Source organism: Juglans regia, chromosome 8 (assembly GCF_001411555.2).
Source record: "Juglans regia cultivar Chandler chromosome 8, Walnut 2.0, whole genome shotgun sequence".
Taxonomy (NCBI): Eukaryota; Viridiplantae; Streptophyta; class Magnoliopsida; order Fagales; family Juglandaceae; genus Juglans; species Juglans regia.
Window position 1 is genome coordinate 5024162 of NC_049908.1, and position 20241 is coordinate 5044402.

General features: G+C 34.2%; 3 protein-coding genes and 1 non-coding gene across 5 annotated transcripts; 2 read left to right on the top strand and 2 right to left on the bottom strand.

Moving 5' to 3' along the window:
* Window positions 1-492: 492 nt before the first annotated feature.
* Window positions 493-2543, top strand: LOC108980127 (uncharacterized protein At2g23090-like). 2 transcript variants are annotated; one of them, XR_004802189.1, is made up of 4 exons: window positions 493-710; window positions 806-846; window positions 1943-2032; window positions 2112-2543. XR_004802189.1 is itself a non-coding variant. In XM_018950963.2 (3 exons), the coding sequence occupies exons 1-3, from the start codon at window positions 638-640 to the stop codon at window positions 2229-2231; spliced, it is 234 nt and encodes a 77-aa protein (XP_018806508.1). In that variant the 5' UTR covers window positions 517-637; the 3' UTR covers window positions 2232-2543. The 2 variants fall into 2 exon arrangements, 1 of the variants encoding a protein (XP_018806508.1); XM_018950963.2 differs by lacking the exon at window positions 1943-2032 and having other exon boundaries at window positions 517-710.
* A 1204-nt stretch (window positions 2544-3747) lies between these two features.
* On the bottom strand, window positions 3748-8053 carry LOC108980132 (transcription initiation factor TFIID subunit 4b-like). Its single transcript, XM_035693639.1, is given in 12 exon segments — window positions 3748-4401; window positions 4488-4553; window positions 4704-4844; window positions 4954-4980; window positions 5055-5110; window positions 5239-5272; window positions 5274-5375; window positions 5487-5574; window positions 5708-5820; window positions 6050-6795; window positions 7697-7802; window positions 7906-8053. Coding segments are annotated over 12 exon segments (1899 nt in total). The 5' UTR covers window positions 7945-8053; the 3' UTR covers window positions 3748-4020.
* A 1549-nt stretch (window positions 8054-9602) lies between these two features.
* On the bottom strand, window positions 9603-9675 carry TRNAA-CGC. Its single transcript has one exon. It is a non-coding gene; the product is annotated as a tRNA-Ala (tRNA).
* A 226-nt stretch (window positions 9676-9901) lies between these two features.
* On the top strand, window positions 9902-11503 carry LOC108980129. Its single transcript, XM_018950965.2, has 3 exons — window positions 9902-10331; window positions 10883-10950; window positions 11075-11503. The coding sequence occupies exons 1-3, from the start codon at window positions 10232-10234 to the stop codon at window positions 11276-11278; spliced, it is 372 nt and encodes a 123-aa protein (XP_018806510.1). The 5' UTR covers window positions 9902-10231; the 3' UTR covers window positions 11279-11503.
* Window positions 11504-20241: the final 8738 nt, after the last annotated feature.

A 20241-nucleotide genomic window follows, 5' to 3' on the forward strand; every position in this document is an offset into this window, starting at 1 on the left:
CCTATAATATATGGAAAGCACAAAATTTAGTGAAGTTTAAGATGGCAGCTAGACTTGAGTTGGCACTTGGGTGATTTCTTTACTTTCCTTGATAGGCGGAAACGAAAATGATCTCTGAATTTTATACGTTTGTATTATTTGTTTTAAATAATGCGATGGCTTCTAGACAAGTCTCACGTTTTCATCAAATACTAATTAGAATAAAAGCTCACGTTTTTATTTTTATAATTTAAATTTGTTTGATAAATTTATAAATTAATTCTTTTATTATAAAGTATATGTACTGTAATTCATATATATTTTTATAATTTTCTTTTAATTATTTTTTATTTAAATAATATTATATAATATATAAATATCATATAATAGTTTTAAAAAATAATAAGATGTATTATTAAAAAATTATTATTATTTTATATAAATATTATATTTATTTATCTTTTTTAAAATATTACACGACGCTAATACTTTCATAACTACAAATATCATTTCAATTTCGTATAAATAGGTTCCACTACGAAATTTCTTGGTAGCTCCTGACTCCTGAGATAGGGTCTTTTTCTTTTCTGTTCTTTTGGTATCTTAGCTTCACTCGTGTATATCCCTAGATCAGAAAGAAGAAGAAGCACAAGTAGCAATGGGAGGAGGCAATGGGCAGAAATCCAAGATGGCCCGTGAAAGGAACATGGAGAAGCAAAAAGCTGCTAAAGGTACACAACTATGTTTTGTATTTTTGTTTTTTTTTGTTTTTATAATTATAGTCTTACATCGTATTTTGTTAGTAATTGGTCGGATCTCTGCGCAGGAAGTCAGATTGAATCGAACAAGAAGGCCATGACGATACAGGTAAATATACTCGGTGACCCTGCTTTTCGAGGTTTATTACGATGTTGTTATTAGATTTCTAAGATTCGGTTTCGGACATATATATCAGCTGTGGATCTTCTAATGGGACTTCATTTCTCGTTATGATTTTTGTGAAATCCATGTCTGCGCTCGTTACTATCTTCGTAGTTCGTGCAGAAAAATTAATTTCAACAGAAACAGTAGCAGATTTATTTATTTATTTATTAATCTCTACCAAATCAAATTTGGCACGGCATGAGAATTATCCCAAGAACAAATAATCATTCGCATTGGCTATGTCTATGTCCTAATCTGAAGGCTTTCTCGACAAGGATTGGGTTAAATTTATCCCTTTTTGTCAATTTATTGAAGAGTTTCGCTATTTTCGTTGTCTCACTTCCAGCACACTGGGTTGTTGTGGCATCACCTATTAACCATTAGATCAACTCTTATGTTCTGATAGTGATGGATCTAGTCAGGTTAAAACCTTCCACACATGCTGGGCTACATTCTAGCTTTCAAGGGGGGAAAGTGTTAGAATAAGCAAGTCAGTTGGCTATGGTTGATTGAAGAATAAGTTAGTGAATTATGATCTAAGGTCTAGCACAGATGTTTATAATCCAGATTTCGGACACTTCGAGGTGGTTGGAGAATATGAGTATAAAGTGGATCTCTCAATATCATATGATCCTACTTGCCGTGAGAGATTATTTCTTCATAATGCAGTCTGTATCTGAGATCTTTTAACCAAAAATTAATGGAAGAGAAACTTATATTTCTTGGAATTACATTTTGAAGTTACTTATCAAAAAATAAATGGAAGAGAAATTAAAAAGTGAATATATCTTTTTCATCTAGCGGTTTTAATTTTGTAATTGTAACTACTTATATATAAAGCAAGTTGTAGTTTTGTTGTTGTTCTTAGCATTTCGGCATTAATTCCCATTAACTTTAGGGGTAATGTCTCAAAATGGGATAAAATGTTATAGTTTGAAAGTTATGTTTTGTGCACAAAGCCCTTTTAACTCCTAATTACATGTAATGCGGTGATTATTAGCAGAATTCTTAATTTTATATGTTCTGTTCAACATATCAGCGGATAGCTATCTCTTTTTACAACATGAAGATATTGATACAACAGTATTGAATTCATTGATGTAGCATCGATGACCAAGAAGCTTTTAAGGTGATTTACATTTAGAGAAAACACGTTTTTTCCATCTTCATTTTTGTTTCTGATGTGTGGTTGTTGATGATGATTGCAGTGCAAGGTCTGCATGCAGACGTTCATCTGCACCACATCCGAGGTGAAGTGCAGGGAGCATGCTGAAGCAAAACACCCCAAATCTGATGTGCATACTTGTTTTCCTCATCTTAAGAAATGATATAATATTGAGAAGTACTTGTAGACATGGGTGCAAAGCCTAATCTAAGATGTCTTATTTGTTATAAGTTCAAAGCTTGTGCAAAAGTATTATTCCAGACTTGAGGGAGGAATAATCAAGACCAAAAATCGAAATCAAAGACCACAAATCGGAAGGATTGCTTTTCACAAGCTTTAAACTAAATCCCAATAACGCGAAGCTTTGCACCCATATCAATTCATAAGCTTAATCTGTTTGTGAAACTAAACTGTTTGTGGAGTATCTTGTATCTTGTATTATTATCGATGCCTTTGCCTTAATTTCGTAGTTCAACCTGCATGTTAGTTATGCTTGAAACTAATTAAACCATGAGAGAAGTGCTAGATCCACAAAATAATTTTATCAGAGTAAACTCACGAATTGACGTAATTTGATGTGAATGTCGGATCTATTTACAGTAGAAAAATAACTATAATATGGCAAACTAGATTAAGTTGTGTGTGAGTTGGAACATATGGGAAAAAGAGCTAGAAATTTACCAGAATTGTTCCGAAGGATCACTGCATTTTGTTACGAACCGTTCTCGGCTAGACGTGAAGGACATTAATGGCTTTGCTTAGTTTAGAAGGAACAAAGAATGACCTGCCATCATCGGGTCACCAGATCTCGATTGGTCCGAATTTAAGAAGGGAGTGATTGATGCTCCACGGAATGAGCATTTGGGGACCGGGGTTGTCTGGTTGAAGTGAACGAGGGTGTGGTGTGGTTACTAACGTTGTGGTTATAAATTTAGAAAAATTTTAGTCTACCATACATCTATTGAAAAAAAAACAAAAAATAAGTTTTTCTACTTAACATGTGTGTGGTATAGGACTACTGAGTATGATAACTCATATATCTACGTCCAAAAAAAGTAAAAATAGAACTACATAAAGAGTACTGCTTCGGGTCCCGAATTTAGGATCTAAAAAATGTCCTGAATAGTGTAATTTGTTTCTTTTTTTTCATGTATTTTTTTAATCATCATAATCATTTAAAAAAAAATAAAACATTCACATCATTAAAAAATATTTTCTTAATCATTCGGTGAAAAAAAAAAAATCTCATTCGGGACATTTTTTGGATCCCGAATTCGGGACCTAAAGCATTTCTCCTACATAAAACCCTTCAATAAAAGTTAAAAAAAAAAAAAAACAATCGAAAAAATAAATGAAAAAACGTGATTTGTGTAAATTCAATCAGGACTGGTGTGAAAAACCTAATTTACACCAGTCCGCGATTGAAATTATTTTCTTGCTAAAATTAAGCAATTGCTGTAACTTGTTCGGATTTTCTTCTCGTTCAACTAAATTGCAAACCTTTATACGCGGATATATATACCATCTAAAACAAAAAAAATGATAGATCCCATATCCATCCTACTTTTATTATATTGCATTAATGTGACATCATCTATAATACTTGGATCATTTTTTTTTTTTTTGTGTGTGTGTAAGGAGAAATTCAAAGGTTAAAGAACAATGTTACATCAACATAATGGACTGAAAGTGAAGTTAGAAGTATAGAATATTGCATATCTACTCAAAACAAATTCTAAAGTTTGAAATATTAAAGGGGGGAAAAACACAAGATACCATCTTCTAGTTAGGAGGTCACAATCAATATACTTTCCCGGTCCATGGTCATATTCTCTCTGCCGAACTTCAAAAGAGAGATTATTACAGACTTCAACACCAGCATATATTTGCATTCCAAACAGCAATGCTGATTAGACGCTAACAGCTGAAAAACAAACGTCTTTGCACCTGCTTCACTTACTCAACGATGCCATCAGAGCAATTCTCTCATATAGACTTGACCCAGACATCTGGGGTTCCCTTTCCAGGACCGCAATTACATCCTTAATGGAGATGTTTCGAGCCACCTTAGTTTGAGGCACAATAATTTGGTTCCTTCCAGATTTTTTAACAGCCCCTGCTTTTCGGGGAGGGGGAACAGATGTTGATGGAGGCTTGCGACTCTCATCTTTGCCTGGCTGACAGCCAGATGCATCCATCCCTCCTTTAGATTTCTGCCGGGCTTGCTCAGCCATAAGTTGCCATCTTGACAGCATGTCATCTCCTCCAACAGCAGCGCGGGTAGCCAGATTTGCAGCCGTTGTCCTTGTTTTGTCATCCTCCTCTTTGTTTGCCTGCACCAAAGCACATAATCAAAATTTTGGACATTTGGTCGAGTTGTTAATATACAATGGCTAGCAAATTGAATTATACTGCATACCTTAATGGATTTAGCAAGACCTTCATCTTTATCCTTCTCGCCATCAAGTTCATTATTACCCTCAGGCTGCATTGGGAGATTATATAATATATTATCAAAAGCATAGACAAATTGATACAGAATAAAGATTTTGTGTGCTTTATGATATGCACATTTATAAAGATTCATACTCTTAAGACCTCAGTTTATCATCTCATATAATGCAGCGGCACTCACTTCATCAAGTCTCCGAAGCCTCTCTGCTTCAGCCTGTTTTTTCTCCCATTCCTCCCTAGCCTTCTTGTTCATTGTCATTATTTGATGTCGAACATCTGAGGTGATAACAGTTCGGTGTCTTGGTTTCTGAATATCATCCCGCTACAGAGATCCAATATTCAGAGCTATTTAATTACAGATAACCCAAGTCAGAAGTGGGAAAAGGAAAAAGAAAACTGGCCTGTTTTGACTGTCTGATCAGATTACTTACTAGTCCACGCACTCTTTCCTCCACACACTGAAGATTTAGTTGTGCATGAGAACGCGTGTAAGCCTCAATAAAGAAAAAGGACCAAGTAGCTAACATCTCACCAATGACAAGCATCGCTCCACATCATTGCTTATACTCTTCAAGCCACATTTGGCCACTGCCATACAGAGAATACAGCCAAAATCTCAAGATCCCCAATTTTTGTTGACAAGCAGTCAAAGGGCATACATATAAAAAAAAATGGTAGCACTTCTCTAAAGAATAGGTATTCACTAGAGTACTAACCGATCTCTGCCAGTTTTTTCTGAAGGGGGAGCTTTCTGCAAAATCAGTCTTTCTTCCTCTTCTTGCACAACTCTTTGAGATGCTTCTGAAACTTGACTGTCCTCCTTGGTCACAGAAAATAACTGTTCTTCCTCTTTCTATTTAAGAGCAAAATATCAGGAGGAATTTGAGGTCGTCTGCTTAACACTGATTATTTATTTATTTCGCTTATACCAATAGGTAAAGCTGAAAGTGGGAAAATAGCATACCCTAAGATTTACTCCACTGACAGCAGTGACATCATTTAGTTGTTCAATGCTTTGATCCGAAACGGCCACGGATGCTTTTTGCTTCTTACTGTAGGGTATCAGATAAACCATACATGAACAAAGAATTCAATAAAAAGGTTGCTATGGGGGATGGCAGAATCACTTTGAAAGTATCGATAGTCATCCTCAGGCTGTAAAACTACAGAAAAAGAGTTATCCACCTTGGCAGAGGTTGTGACGAACCAAGCGTATCAAGTGGTTTCTTCTGGCCAATAGAAGGCTTTTTGGAAGGTGTTCTTGCAGGAGAGGCTGCAGATATGATGCGAGATCCTAACTGATAAAATGTAAAGAAAAATATTTTTTTTATAAGTAATTGAATATTTTATTGAAAACTGCAAAAAAATGTAGCCCAAGTACACATAACATATAAAAGAGGAACACCTAGTTAGAAATAGAAAAAAGATATGAGAAAAGTCATGGTAACTCAGCCCATTAAGATCTATAGTGGCAGCTCATTAATTAAAAGCGCCAAAGAAAATAAAAACCACAAAACTCAAGATTACCGGGACATAAGGATCTGACTGTGTTGGCAGACCCATCCTCGAAGGATGCTTTTCTAAAGCCTCATCCATTAAAATTCCAGAAGCTGCATTTTCCGGTTCAAGCTGTGCAGCATAATGAGAAGACAATCCATGTAGATGAGGAAAACGGGGCATGTGCTGCTGCTCAGTTACCTGATCAAGTGATTCCTGTTTTACACTGGCCATTGATGGTGAAGGGGCAGAACTTTTTTCTTTATTTGTGGATGATTGCCGAGGAACCAGATTCTGTTGTGATGTTGAACTGTTTGCCAAGTGAGAAGCAGATCCACCCTGAACTCTCTTTAGATCATTGATAGAGTTTTGCCTTTGAAACTTAGGTATGTCCATTGTGTTAATGCCCTGTGTTGTCCCACTTAACTGAGTCGAACTCATGATCTCATGCTGTGAGATTTGCCTTGCTTGTGCATCATGAGGTCGTGGTTTGACAGATGATGTCAAAGAATTGACATTTGTCCCAGAATATGGGTGAAAATTACCACCAGTATTTCCATAAATGAGAGGAAAGTGCAAATGCTGTTGCTGCTGCTTATTGAGTCCTTGAGTAGGAATTGAGGACCACTCCCCTTCTTGATCGATAGTGCTCTCACTGGAAGAATACACCCGACTTGCTAGTACTCTGAGAGAATCTGACTGGCGATTCACCTCTTGAGGTTTCTGCGCACTATTTTCTATAGTTGGATAGCTTGAATCAGCCTGCAGTTTGACAACTGAAGAAATAACATGAGGATCCACAAAAGTGGTAGCACCCTTCTGAGGAAGTTGTGCAAATGAGTGGGAATCATTGACTTGTCTTGAACTAGACCAGAACAGTTTGTCATCTACTCATTCCTATCATATATTAAGCAAAAGATGTCCATTTTGCAAATAATTAAGCAAAAGCTAGCACCCTGCGACATCAACTTATCAAAAGTGGGGGGGGGGGGGAGGTCCCTGTGACAGCAGCATCTTCAAAACTTTGGATGGCGATTTAGCACAAAAATTAAGAACAGTGACTGGAACTCTAGAACGTCCTGTGCGATGCACAATTACAAAAGGTGCATCCTTTGCTTCTATAGATTACTTATTATTTAGATTTCTTAAAGCCTGAATTTCACTTTAAAAGCAAACAGTGGATGGCAAAAAAATGCTAAAAGATTCTTGAAAATGACTTCTTTGAAAACCAACAGCTAAACACAGGCAGAGCATATTTCATCCAGATCACAGAATATTCTAAACTTATGTAGTTCTTAATTAACGTGATATTCATTTAATAGTCCACCATAGACGATGCCCGCTACGGGCTTCAATTTATATCAGTAATCCGCAATTTTTATGGTTTTTCGGAAACTATTTTTTGTGTGTGTCGGTTGAACTCTGGGATAATTCTTTTTTGATAAGTGAACTCTGGAATAATTCTATGCAAACATTAATCATATTCAATTCCTCTGATAACATGTGCTGATGGAAATTTGAGCAATCTTGGATGATTTTCTTTAAAAAAAATAAAAAAGAACCAAATTCGTGTATACAGCGCATCGTAACCTGAAATTTTATGAATTATACTACGAATTAAGAACCTGGGAAAATTGCATAGCATACAAGAGAAATTGAGAAACAGAGAGAATGCACCTTTATCTGAATCAAAGTTGTGAGAAGTGGAGGCATCTCCGCCTATGTCTCTGTTTAGGGCAGCCTGGAGCGCCTCCACGTCCGCCCCCGAATGCATACTCTCGTCCTGCGGCGCATATCCAAATTTCAACAGAAGTAAAGAAATCTAAACTCAAAATTTCAAAATTCCAGAGCAAGCGAGAGAGAGAGAGAGAGAGAGAGAGAGAGACCTCGCCTTCCTCGAGGAGTTTCATGATCGAAAGGTCCATGATATTGTTGACGAGCCACTCCCTTGGCGAATGTTAATCTCACAGACGGGTGATCGGGGGAATCTGGGTCCAGAGCAGAAGAGAGAGCTGTTTATGTAAAACAAAAGGAAAATTGTTAGTCACGAATGTGATTTTCTGTTCTATATAAAATTCTCATTTCATTAGAATTCTTCTAAATATTAATTTTCAGTGGTATGATATTGTCATTGAAATATCATTAATACTAATTAGTTTTTAATTACTAATTATTATTAATTCTTTTTAATAATGTGAAACTGCTGGATGAGTGTGAAATTATTATCTTTTGAATTATATTATATATATATATATATTTTTATCCTATTTTCAAAAATTACCATTTAGATTAACTCTTATTTTCTTAAAATCACAAAATTCAAAGATTGATAAAATAAAAAAAAGAAAAATATATATTAAATAATAAAGCATAAAACTTATCAAAAAACTAAAGCCTTAAAAATGCAAAAAAGTGAAAAATAAATTTAGAAAAGTAAAATTAAGAAATTAAAAAAAATAAAAAATAAAATACATTAAATAATTATATTTTTATGCAAATCCAAAGCGGAAGGGAGGATTTCCCCTTGCTGGAAGCTATTTTATTTTTAGAATAATCTACACTCATCGTGGTCCGTGGATCCATTTCGAGGATGATCCCGATGCAATCTTTTTATTTAATGGTTAAAAAGTATTTTTTAAAATAATATTATAAAATTTTTTAAAAATAGTATTTAAGTATATGAAAAAACCAAATAAAAAAATAAAAATAAAATTATAACTTTTCAGTAGCCATCCTCGTACTAGCACGGCTCTTTTTTCTATTTTAAAATTTAAATGTTAGTTTATAAATGTATTTTTTATAATATTTATAATTTTTTGTAATAATTTTCTTATTTTCTGTTTAAATATTTATAGGTTTTATTTTAATCTTGAAGGGTTTTAAATTTTGGCAATTTTAAATTTTAATTTGTTATCTAATTTTTTGATTTTCTTGTTTTCTCTGTATGCAGTACAGCTGAAGGATGGCCTTTTTGTCGGAAGATTATGGTCTCTGTTGTCCTTCTCCCACGAACCTAGTCCCAGACCTTTTTTTTTTTTTTTTCAAATAATTTTTATAAAAATAAATTTATATGAGTTAATGTATACGTTATATTATAAAATTATTTTATTATAAAATAGTTAAAATTATGAGCTTTGCTTGGCTTCTCCCTCAAACTTTATGGGTTTTTTTTTTTATATTTAAAAAATATTTTAAACATAAAGAGGTTTTATAAAAATAAATATATAAATTAATGTGAATTGATATCATTCGATCTTATATATCATATTAATTTATTTTAATTTAAGAATTTATATTTATGAAATTTCTACGTAACTCTTAACACTTTTTTTTTTTTATATTTATTTTTCGGTGCCAAATTCACAAAATTCAAACATGTAACCCATTCTCAACAGCTTAAACGTGGGTTTGTTTCTGAGATGCCATCTTTGCTGCAATCCCATACTTCCGATACCTCTCTTCTGTACGGTAGGAAACAAGAAAAAGCCCGAAGCAACGACTACGAGAGGCGTCCGCCCATCATTCAGCATTTCTACGGTGGCGCTGCTCCGCATGAAAAGTTCAAAAACATGGAGAGGTGGGATGGAGGTGCGGGGAATCGAACCCCGTGCCTCTCGCATGCGAAGCGAGCGCTCTACCATATGAGCTACACCCCCTCGTTCGTGACTACCAACAGGCAGAAAACCTAACGTTTATGGAAGTACGAGTGGTGTAGTTTTATAAGAGGTGCGAGGGCTTTTCTGTCAGCAAGAATGTAGAACCTCAAAGACGTGCCCAACGGCTCTCATTCCACCACGACTCCGCGCAATTAAAGTCGCTGCATTCCCCACTGTTTCTGCAACTTTTACACAAGGGCAATAACTCCTCTCTGTGCATCTTCACGGCAATGAAAGACAAAGGAAATCCTTATGACATGGTCTCATTTATTTATTTCTCACTTACTGCTGCTCCTATTTAAAAGCACGCATACATATTACTACATTTTCAGCGTCTTTAGGCGGTTCTTTCGTCCTTTTCCTCCACGGAGACTTTGGAGTTCTCTCAAGCTATAGGTGAAGAAAGCCCGTTATACTAGTCTACTTTTTGGAGTGGTCTAAGTTGCTTAAAAAGGGGGAGTTTTTAGTAGTCCTTAAGCCGTTGGAGCACTTTTTTCTGAGCTCATTCTCATTTGGTATTCTCTGGTGTGTTGGGATCACTTAGTAGTTGGACATTATGAAGGTTTCTGGGTTATGCGTCTTGTTCTTGGTACTGGGGACAGATTTCTTGTTTCTCAACTTCTCGAGTGGTATAAGAACTGGTTCCTTTATTCCCGGTACGTACTTTCCCTTTGTGTTACTTCTATTTTTCTGCATTGTTCTGCTTCTTTGTTGCTGAAATTTTGGTGTCATTTTATGATCATGATTTCATTGATGATTTTGTCTCTTGTTTATTTGTTTTGGTCCCCAGGCCACTTTATAATGCAATGCCATGCTATTATTGTATTCTCGTTGTTCATTTCGATGGCTGCATGTCCTGTTCTGCATGACGAAGAATCATTTTCATAATTTAAACTTGGACAAAGACTTTTATGAATCATATTATTAGCCGGAGATCATTAATCATGCATGAATCGGATGGAACACTCTTTCTATTATTAATGACGACAAGATGTAATTAGTTTGATGATAATGCATGTATAAAACATCAACGTTAATCAATGGCTATAATTGGAACTATGAACATGATCATGATCATAACCTACTAGCCTGGCCTTTCAATGGACAGCAGGAGGTAATAATGATCTGTGTTAAAAAATTGGATCTCATTTCTCCTGATCTTACCACTTTAAATGCTGACAATATATATATTTCGATTTTATTCCAGAAATGGTCTTCGCCCAACATGCCGGAGGCGATGCTATGCCAATGACCACAGCGAGTAGGAGGCTGAAGGTGCATTCACTGTAACTCTTGGGCTCGGAAATCCTCTTGGCGTAATCAATATTTCGGGCACAGATCTCTCTCTTTTTTTTTTTCATTGAAATTATGGGATCTGTTCTTTTTCAAAAAAATGCAGGAAAATGGCCATAATTCGCGCTCTGAGAAGAAGCACCTCCGAATAGGTTATGTAAATCTGGATGATTACCATCCCATTGATCCAGTACCAAGTTCAAAGGCTTCCTTCAAACCTGGACCTATCGAACACGGGACTCCTCTCATGCCATTTATTCCAAGACCTTCGCTGCCTCCTACCCCTCCTAAAAATGGAGGATTTGCCTAGCCTTCTCACGATCTAGATCTGTTCTTCAACAGTGGATATGCATGTAGTGAGAAGTATGAAAAAAAATGAAGAACCTTGTGCAACTTAATCATATACTCTCGTTGTTTCTCTGTATTTATCTATCATGTAGTTGTCTTCTTTCATCCTCTCAACATATGATTGTCACCTTGATCTTTTCACTTTAATTATTCTATTTAGAGCAATCACTTTAGAGATGATAAAGTATTGAAGTTGGTTTAATGTGATGTTAGTCTTACTATTATTAGCTAATCTTGGAAGTTGTCTTTCTGATTTAAAGTTGTGAGTCTCAATGTAAGCATATATATCAGATTAATGAGAAATGAAGGGATAGAACATTTAGAATCAATCTTCACGTTGTTGATTGAAGTTTCTCTAAAAATCTACTCTGTTTTCCTTCTGTTTTTATCAACATATAAAGTTACTACTAAATAACAAATTGTACACAACTATATAATAAAATTATATTATTTTAATTTTTACTTTTGATTTGATGTGTTTAACTATATAAATATTTTTTACAATTCTTAATAAAAAATATTTTGTAAGAATCTAAAAACATCAAATTAAAACGCAAGTCAAACTAAAATTTCAAAAAATATATTATTTTAATTAAATTGTAAAGAAGTTGTTGGAACTTGGTCTATCAATTTGGATAGTGGTTCATGAGTATTTAACCAAGAACATCAGAACTTCAAATCTTTCAAGGCGTTTTATTTTTTTACTTCATCTAGAGATCTTGTTCGCCGATGTGTAGATATATTTAGGTCATGTTTGGACACTCTAGATGAGATGAAAACATTCGTTTCAAAACTTTTTATAATCTCCTTCTCAAACATCATTTAAATATAAAATACTTTTCAATTTCAAATCATCTAGTCATTATCTAATCATTACAATTTTTTCAAATCTCTAAACAAAACATAAAAAAATAATATAATTTTTTCAAATTTTAAAACAATAATTATATTCAAACAATATTTTAACTTTATAATATTTTTATTCAATTTTTTCTCTCCCCTTAAAAAATTTAATAAAATATCTTAACTCAAATAATTTTACTACTATTAACAAAATTATTATCTCATCTCATTATCCAAACATATCCTTAACGTTGAAGGCCGTTGTTTTTTCTTCTGCCTAAACTCGGGATCGACCTCAATTTTGATGCCATATATATAAAATCACATGTCTCAAAAATTTAAGTTGACGATAAGATACAATGAAATGGACAAAACAAGACAATTAGAAGAAACGTGTGGAGAATTAATAGTCCTTGGTTTCTCGATCATCCGTAGGGGATTTCTGTAGAATAAAGTTATCGGCCTGTTACAATTTCTAGAGGGTGGCCAAAATCGAAACGGGAAAAGACGTAAAAATCAGCTCAATATCGACCAGAATTAAGTACGTACTGATCAGCTAGCACCAACCTCGGTGACTGAATATAATGAAGTTTCTTATTCCTCAAACTAAAATCATCACCATCAGCCCTGCATGCATTTTGGTTCTTCCTCAAATATCCTTGATCCAATGCTTTACCACCAAAATGAACACTTTGGTAGTTTGAAAATCTTATCAAATCACATCCTACTGATCCAGAGATGTATTGTTTCTCTGATTCATTTGTTTTTAATTCCTTAAAAAAAAAAAAAAAATAGATGATCATGAATTCATGATAATAATTGCTGAATAATATTATATACAATCGTAGAATGTGCAAGCGCCACACAATCATTTTGAAAAAGAGTAGAATCTACTAGTAAAAAATTAATTTTTTTCATGTAGATCCCGTATTTATTACTTTTTTAAAAATAATTGCAAAGTATTTGTGTATTCCACAACTACAAATATCATTTCTCTCATAATCAACCTATTAAGTCCGAGTGCAGTAGTACTATGCATGCCTATGAAAATAGGGTAACGTAGGACCCATAAGATAGGGGTGAAAACCGACCCCTTCGGCACAATTTTTGGACAAAATCGACACCGATTGACCCTTAAGTTTTTGGAGAGAAAACCGGCCGAAACCGGCCGAAACCGGTCGATGGGGAGGAGAAACGCTGACGCCGACCGATGCTTCATTTCTGTGGCGATTCACGGTCGATTCTCAGACCGAGCTTCTTTTGAGAGAGTAGAGAGTAGAGAGAGAGAGAGAGAGAGAGAGAGAGGATGAGAACTGAGACATGAGGAAGAAGACGGATTGATATCGAAACGATGTCGTTTGGTTCAAACCAAACGGCACCGTTCTACTTATTTGTTTTAATACGTTATAAATAAAACGACGCCGTTTGGTTTATGTCGTTTCAGTTGTGTTTAAAACACAACTATAGGATTAAATGATGCCGTTCCACTTAAATTTAAGTAGAACGGCGTCGTTTTGAGCACAGAGTATATAAAAAAAAAAATTAATTTCTTTAGTCGGCCGGTTCAGCAGTTTGAATCAGGTTCGAATCGACGCCAAACTGGTCGATATCGATTTTATCAATTTTGTACCGCACGCCGACCTGCTCTTCACCGGTTTTGGCCGGTTCCGAGATCGGCCGGCCAGTCTAAGTCGGTCCCGGTTGGTTCTCCGATTTGTTGTACAACCCTACCACAAGACACATAAGCTGATGTTGTACTTGGTGATAATATTGAAGGTAAATATGGTAGCTTAGCTTTTGATGCATTCATTTAGGAAAGGTAATCATGATTCATGAAGTTGAAAGTTGGAAGGTAATCATGATTCATGATATAGTACAGCCCTACTATAATTATTCTCTCCGTATGTATGAAAAATTGAAAGTTGGAGAAAGCTCGCTATTTATATTTTCATAAGAAAAATGATAAACACAAATAATTTTTACCAAATACTCATTTTACCATCATTTTACCAAATACTCTTATTTTACAACATGTGTTGTAAAATATATTGTGTGGGTGTGATGACCCAAGCTTGTCTAAGCATGACACAGAATTTATTCTTAGTTGACATGGCATTTTATGAGCTTTCGTTATTTTGGAAGGCCTTAGAGTTTTTTAGTTAGTAACTTGAGCCCAAGAGGGGAATGACCCTAGAACGCTTTATAACTTTCGGCTCTATTTGGAATCTCAGGCTCAATGGATTTAGGTCCATGATCCAAACCTTAGTCAGGCCTTGATAATGGCCTAAGGGGGAGAGAGAAGTGTAGGGAAACACCAAAAGGTGGTTTGCACGCCTACCCTAGAGGATTTGCCACTTGTCAACATCCTAGAAATCTTTTAGAAGAATCAAGGGACAAAAGAAACCTAGGAAGACTAAAAGATTTTCGACCAACCCATTTTCCCACACGCCTAGAATATTGTTTGACCTTATTTTAAGTTTCAAGGTAGATTTCTTGAAAAGGGAAAGCTTAGGAAAGAGGAAGGAAGTTTCTCTAGAAAAGATGTATAAGGAACCGAAAATGGCACATGGGATTTCGGATTTGGCAGACTTTGCCAAGTGTCAAGCATACATTAAGCTTATAGAAGATTAGATGAATAAACTCTTGTATCAAAGAACAAATATGCCCTTAGAATTTTGGCTACCACATTTCCAATGCGCCCTTTCACTTGCCACTTGTCACTTAGGTTATTTTTAATCTAATGGCACATAAGGAGTCATCTAGGGAAGGAGTACTAGGAGATAAAGCATCAACTTGGGAAGTAGAAGAGAGAGTGGACGGCTAGGGCATGGCACACACCTATGCCATGTGTCACTCAAGCAAAATTCATCTCTTGGGAAAAGGAAGAGACAGAGTGATTTTATCTCTTTGTCCTAATTTACAATGCACTTAGTTGAGAATTGGAAAGGGCATAGAAGGAAGATGAGGATTTCGGTTAAAAGGAAGACCCACATGCCACCCAATCCTTTTTGCCTTTCCAATGCAATTCAAATGTGGGGAAGACCAAGGGTCATTTTGGCTTAGAGAGAAAGGAAGAGAGAAATGACACTTGTCTTACATGCAATGGACTTCGAGCAACCAATGAGGGATTGAGAAAAGTTCTATAAAAAAGGAAGAGAGCCACACGCCCAAGACTTTCTTCTTGGCCTTTTTCGACTTTTGCATGTGTTCTCAACTTCTCTACATTCATTTCACACCTTCACTTGAAGATTCTTGCACTTTATTTTCAACTAAACAAGGGTGATTATTTTTAAAGAGAGGATTTCGCCACCATCAAGGATAAACAAGGTAAAGATCGATTTTCCCTAGTCTTGCACACACAAACACACAAGTCACATTCTCAACTCTAAATGAGGTTCAAATCTCATAAAGATTTCGAGAATGGTGAAATACACACACATTTCTACCAATTCTTATGGAAGAAGGTTTTAGGATTTTTAAGGAATCTTTGAAGCCGAATGGTGGGGGATGTATACCCTCCATGTTTTTCGATCACCACATGTGTATTCATCTTGTTTCAAGTCTTGTTTTATTACATGAGTGAAATGAATGGGTTTTGACCTAAAAACCCTAAAGTCTGAAAGATTTGAGATCAAGTGATGCCCTAGAAATCCTCGCACACTCAAGAACATGAAATAAGATCTTTCTAGACACTTTCTAATGAAGCACATTCGGATTTACAGCTTGCTAGTATTTCCTTATGTAGATTTTTGTAAGTATATACGCAACTTACTCTTGGTTAATACTTGTATATATTTGTGTAAATCCTTTCATTGTTATGTTTGCTTTGGTTTGCTATCTCTTGTTCGTTTGTTTGAATATGCTTATGTGATTTTGTAATCTGAATATTACATGAATGGTATGCTTTGGTTCAAGATGAAAATGGCAAGAGTGTTCTAAGCATGTTTCGGTTCTAAGGAAAATATTGTGGTTGATTTGTATTACTTGAGGATTCGGCTATACCATATCTTGGAAGTTTCGGATCTTGACCAAATACCATGATTTTATGTTTTATTTTGTTATGCTTTGATTTCTAAGCAAGTATGTTAGAAGAATAAGCATGTTCAAATGACGATTCTTCATGTTTTTGCATCTATATGTTTTGGCCAAGGCCCTTTCTCATGATTCCATGTATGTGTTTTGATATCTTATATAGTTTACGTTATCATGCTATAAATTAAACATGTTTTTATATGTCATATGTCAAGTATAAGTACGCATGTTTTAAATGTCATGGCACATCCATTTGGAGAAAAGTGTTTTCAAAAAGTATTTTAAAAAAAAATAGTTTAAAAGTTTTATCGTGACCCTAAGTGTTAGGATGAAGGAATGTCCTGGTGGAACTTCTCTGTCCACTTTGAAGTGTTTAAGAATAGAGTGGTAACCTATGAGTTGACAAAGTATCATCTACGAGAATAGTGTGGTAACCCATAGGTTGACAAAGTATTGTCTACGAGCCTCGAATGGATTCTTTTCAAAGAATGCCAAAGCGAGGAAGCGCCTAATGCTAGTGGGTACATAACGCATGTAACCCGACGAAATAAGGTCGAATTAATATGAATCTCTGTTTATGACGTATTCATCAAGGTGTATGGACCGTTGATAGTGCGGTAATTAGCAGGAACACGTGGTGCTAAGGGGAACTGTGTTATGTCTACCCCCTGAATAAGGATAAAAGCTTATATGTTAAGGATCACTTGATGTAAATCTCGGGATATGATAAGGACCACTCGCTACAAATCTTGTGATATGTTCTGATAAAATAAGTTCTGATCACGTGAATAAGAAAAGTTAATAAGTGTTTCTGAAAAGTTAAAATCTCTGTTACAAGTCTTTTGAAAATGGTCAAGTCATATGTCAAGTACATGTTCATGCACGCATTTCATGATGTACCTTTTGTATGCTTGTGTTAACTGTAATATGTTGTGTGATTACTTGTTGAAATCTCTTGAAATCTCATTGTGATAGTTTCTCCTATTATTTCCCAATCGGAATGATAGAAGTTGTTACATGTATAGAAGATGACACCCATGACCAAGAGGAAAAGAACGACACCTCCTCATTCGGAGATGATCGTGCCTAAGATGACTACAAGTCGACCTGAGCCCTCCATCCTGGAGTGACTTGAGACCATCGCCTAGGAGATCTCAGGAATACTTGAATTTATTGCGGAATTCAAACGGCATAACAATCGGGATAAATATAGGATTTTGGAAAAGCGTGTGAAGCTCAAACCCTCTTGAAGAAAACGGGAACCTAGGTTGTTTTGTGAAAAAAAAAAAAAAAGGAACCTATGGTTTAGATCTCAACTTTTGTATAACTATATTTTAAGAAGGTTCCGTGTTTTAGGAGATTTAAATTATAATCTATACTTATGGGATGGTAAATATTTATGATACTTGTTTATACTTTTTGGACAATGTTGGGATATAATGTTAGTATGGTACCATGTGCTTTGTAATTGCTTATCGCATTGTTTAAATTAGTCAATTTTTAATATTTTTTTGCTGTTACATTATTACATATTGTTAGTATACTTAGATGCATATTATATCATTTATCATGTATGAGAGATGTGTAAATTTGTATTATATATTTCGATATTTTAGTCACTATCCAATCTCAAGCAAAGGCGGCGGCGGCGCCACAGTGGGTATCATTACTCATCAATTTAAGGAAGAAGAGGTCCTACAAGCAGAAATAGGAATTGGTAGGTTTTTTTTTTTTTTTTTGAATGCATTAAACCTTCAGTCATGCATGCATTGAAGTAGTGATCTCGACGTCTGCATCCATGCATGCATCAATTGTACCCAAAAGCGGCACACAAAAATATTATATATTGAGGAACATATCGAACGGCACCTGTTCTCCTAGCTAGCTAGCTATCACCGAATAATTAATATTTTCAACTTAAATTAAGTTTTTTTTTTTTTTCAACATAAATTAAGTTGTTTGAATTACTTAATTTGGGCAGTACAAACGGTCGAGTAAGTGATTAACGTCTCCTTTAAAATTTTTTTAAAGTTTTTTTTAGTTTTATTATTCTTAAAATAATTGAATTATTCTACTCATAATCTATATACCACATATTTAATAAGAAAATAAAATTAAAAAAATCTTAAAAAAATTGATGTGTGGTGTATAAGACTTAGAAATAGAATTTTTCAATTCAAAAATATCAATTACATAAAATTGAGAGACTCGTATGACAAGACTCCATGACGTTCCAATTCTCTTATTATTGTTTCGAGCAATCGTATGGTGAAACATTTCAAAGAAATATAGAAAAATTTAAAAGAAATAAGTAGGTCCACCGGTTTACTCAGTGACTAGCATGGCCACCTACGTAATCAACAATTATTAAGATAACAAGATCAGATACAAAAGAGATGGTAAAAGCCAAAGAACAATGACCAGAGGACGGTCTGCATTTTCTTAAGAGTACTGTTAAAAATTGTTGTCATAAAATATGTAAGCGTTGCATGATTTTAAAAAAATAATAATTAAGTCTGTTATTAAAATATTAATTCTATATTTATTCAATTTTTTAAATAGATTATATAATATTTATATACTTTACGATTATAAATATTATTTATCTAAATAAAATAGTTAATACAGTGGCCTATGTAGATTTACTTAGTACATTAATTCATTTATTTTTCCCATCTGTTTTGATATATTTCCCCGCATTTAATTAAGGCGCACTAAATCAATCTCTCTATACCAAGCAAAGCTTTTAAAATTTAACTAACCCAAGACATCACTCCTCGGAAAAAGTTATAGCTGAAGTTGTATCAGTGCCTCCCAATTTCTGTTTTAAAACTAAAAGTGTCGGTTTAAACTTTGAGCCCATATTCGCAATTTATACGGTTAGTTATTATTAAGAGTAATGTTATATATAATTATGAATTATATAAATGTTATATATATATTTTAAAAAAAAAAAGAATATGATCTATTATTAAAAAAATAATTTTTTTATGTGAGTTTTATCAGCATTTACTTTTTTTAAAAAGAGTGCACAACATTTACACAATTCATGACTGTAAATATTATTTTTTTTATAATTAATAACATGGAGTACCAAATTACCAATTGTATGTAGGTTCATGTCTCAAAAACTCAATTGGTCATAGGGGTGAAATTTTTTCGGTTTGGACTGGAAAAACCAATTGGACTGAATTCACCTCCACTCGGTCTCAGTCCATGGTGTCTCTAAAATTCGATTTTCAATTTGGTCCCTAGGTGTAGTTTTTTTGGACCGGACCAAAACCAACTGAATCACTTACATATAGTATTTGTATAAGTTAGTTATGTAATTTTCTCTAATCTATCACCATTGATCATATAAAATGTAAAATAATATATATTATCAATTAGCTAATATATCATACAATAAATCATATGATAATATATATTATTATATAGGTATATACTCTACTAAAGTATTAAATTAGTAACTATTAACATTATAAATATAATTAATTATTTTTTTAATGAGTTAGTTACATAATCTATTGATTTTACTAATTTAATTAATTTTTTGTATTAATTCATCTAAAAAAAAAAAAAGAGGAAAAAGAGGTTCTTAGCTCATAATATGTATCGAATCGAATAGATAGCTAAAGGTTTGGATTGGACCGATTACATCCCTGATTGGTCAAACTCAATGACGATTTACCCATCTAAGGCAAAAGCTCAAAAGAAAAAGGAAAAAAATTAAAAATATATATATAATGTCAACATAATATGGATCGAATTAGATAGATGGCTAAAGGTTTGGACTGGACCGATTACATTCTAATTGGTCATGACGATTTTTGTCCATCCTTTAAGGAAAAAGCCCAAAAGAAAACAAAAATTAAAAAAATATATATATGATGTGAACTAAAAGGTATAATATGAGCAAGAAATGGCGTCTCCCAGACTCGAACTAGAGAGTGGAAACCTTAGAAACGACTAACGTTTTAGCCAACTACACCAAGACATCGAACCGTCCCTTTAATCTCTTCTTAAATATTAGAGTATTGTCGTTCGATT